The sequence below is a fragment of the Haemaphysalis longicornis genome, unplaced genomic scaffold (assembly GCF_048455015.1).
Source record: "Haemaphysalis longicornis isolate Haplotype H1 unplaced genomic scaffold, Haemaphysalis longicornis Haplotype H1 scaffold_1, whole genome shotgun sequence".
NCBI lineage: Eukaryota > Metazoa > Arthropoda > Arachnida > Ixodida > Ixodidae > Haemaphysalis > Haemaphysalis longicornis.
Window position 1 is genome coordinate 232,708,442 of NW_027526203.1, and position 640 is coordinate 232,709,081.

Genomic DNA, 640 nt, shown 5'->3' on the forward strand with positions numbered 1-640 from the left:
AGAAGGAAACAAGCTAGGTCGACCCCCAACTACGCTGTTTCTGCAGCCTTGCACCACCACAGCAAGCTGCGCCAATTCTTTTTGCGTTTTAGAATCCAAAAAAGACTAGTACCTTTGAAATGGTGTTGTGAGAGGTGCGTATACGCTTGCGCCTTCTGTGATAACACTCGAACAGGCTACAAAGCCGGCTTCACTGGTGTAATACCTTATCTGCGGTAGTGCACCCTTTACACTGGGCGCAGTTCGTTTTCTCTGTGTTTTTTTGCTAACGCCACCGAACCTACTTCAAGGTTAAACTGCTTCGCTTGTAATAAATTATGAAAATTTATGTTCTGTGAAACATCGTGAGGTACAAAACATACTCCGCTTGTAGAAACTCTTCGGTACACCCGTGTAAACGGGTATGAAATACCTACAAAGTTGGAGGTTTCTTACACCCTTTTTCTTACACCCTTTTTCTTCACACCCTTTTTCTGAGTTTCCAACACACTAATTTGTATCTTTACACCCTTTGGGGAAAAAAGGTGTTAAAATATTGAACACCCTTCTTAACCTGTGTTATGATGACGGGGAATACTTGTCTGGTATTTAATAAAATTTTATGACTTATTGAACAGAATAACTACCCCTCGATTAAACC

The 640-nt window shown here is 41.2% G+C and overlaps 1 protein-coding gene across 1 annotated transcript in view; it reads left to right on the forward strand.

Annotated features, from left to right (window-relative positions):
* Window positions 1-219, forward strand: part of LOC144158184 (potassium channel subfamily T member 1-like) — a 500,316-nt gene extending 500,097 nt beyond the window's left edge. Inside the window, exon 18 of the mRNA XM_077688878.1 lies at window positions 176-219. Coding sequence (XP_077545004.1) covers window positions 176-219 — 44 coding nt within the window. The remainder of the gene's footprint in view (window positions 1-175) is intronic.
* Window positions 220-640: the final 421 nt, after the last annotated feature.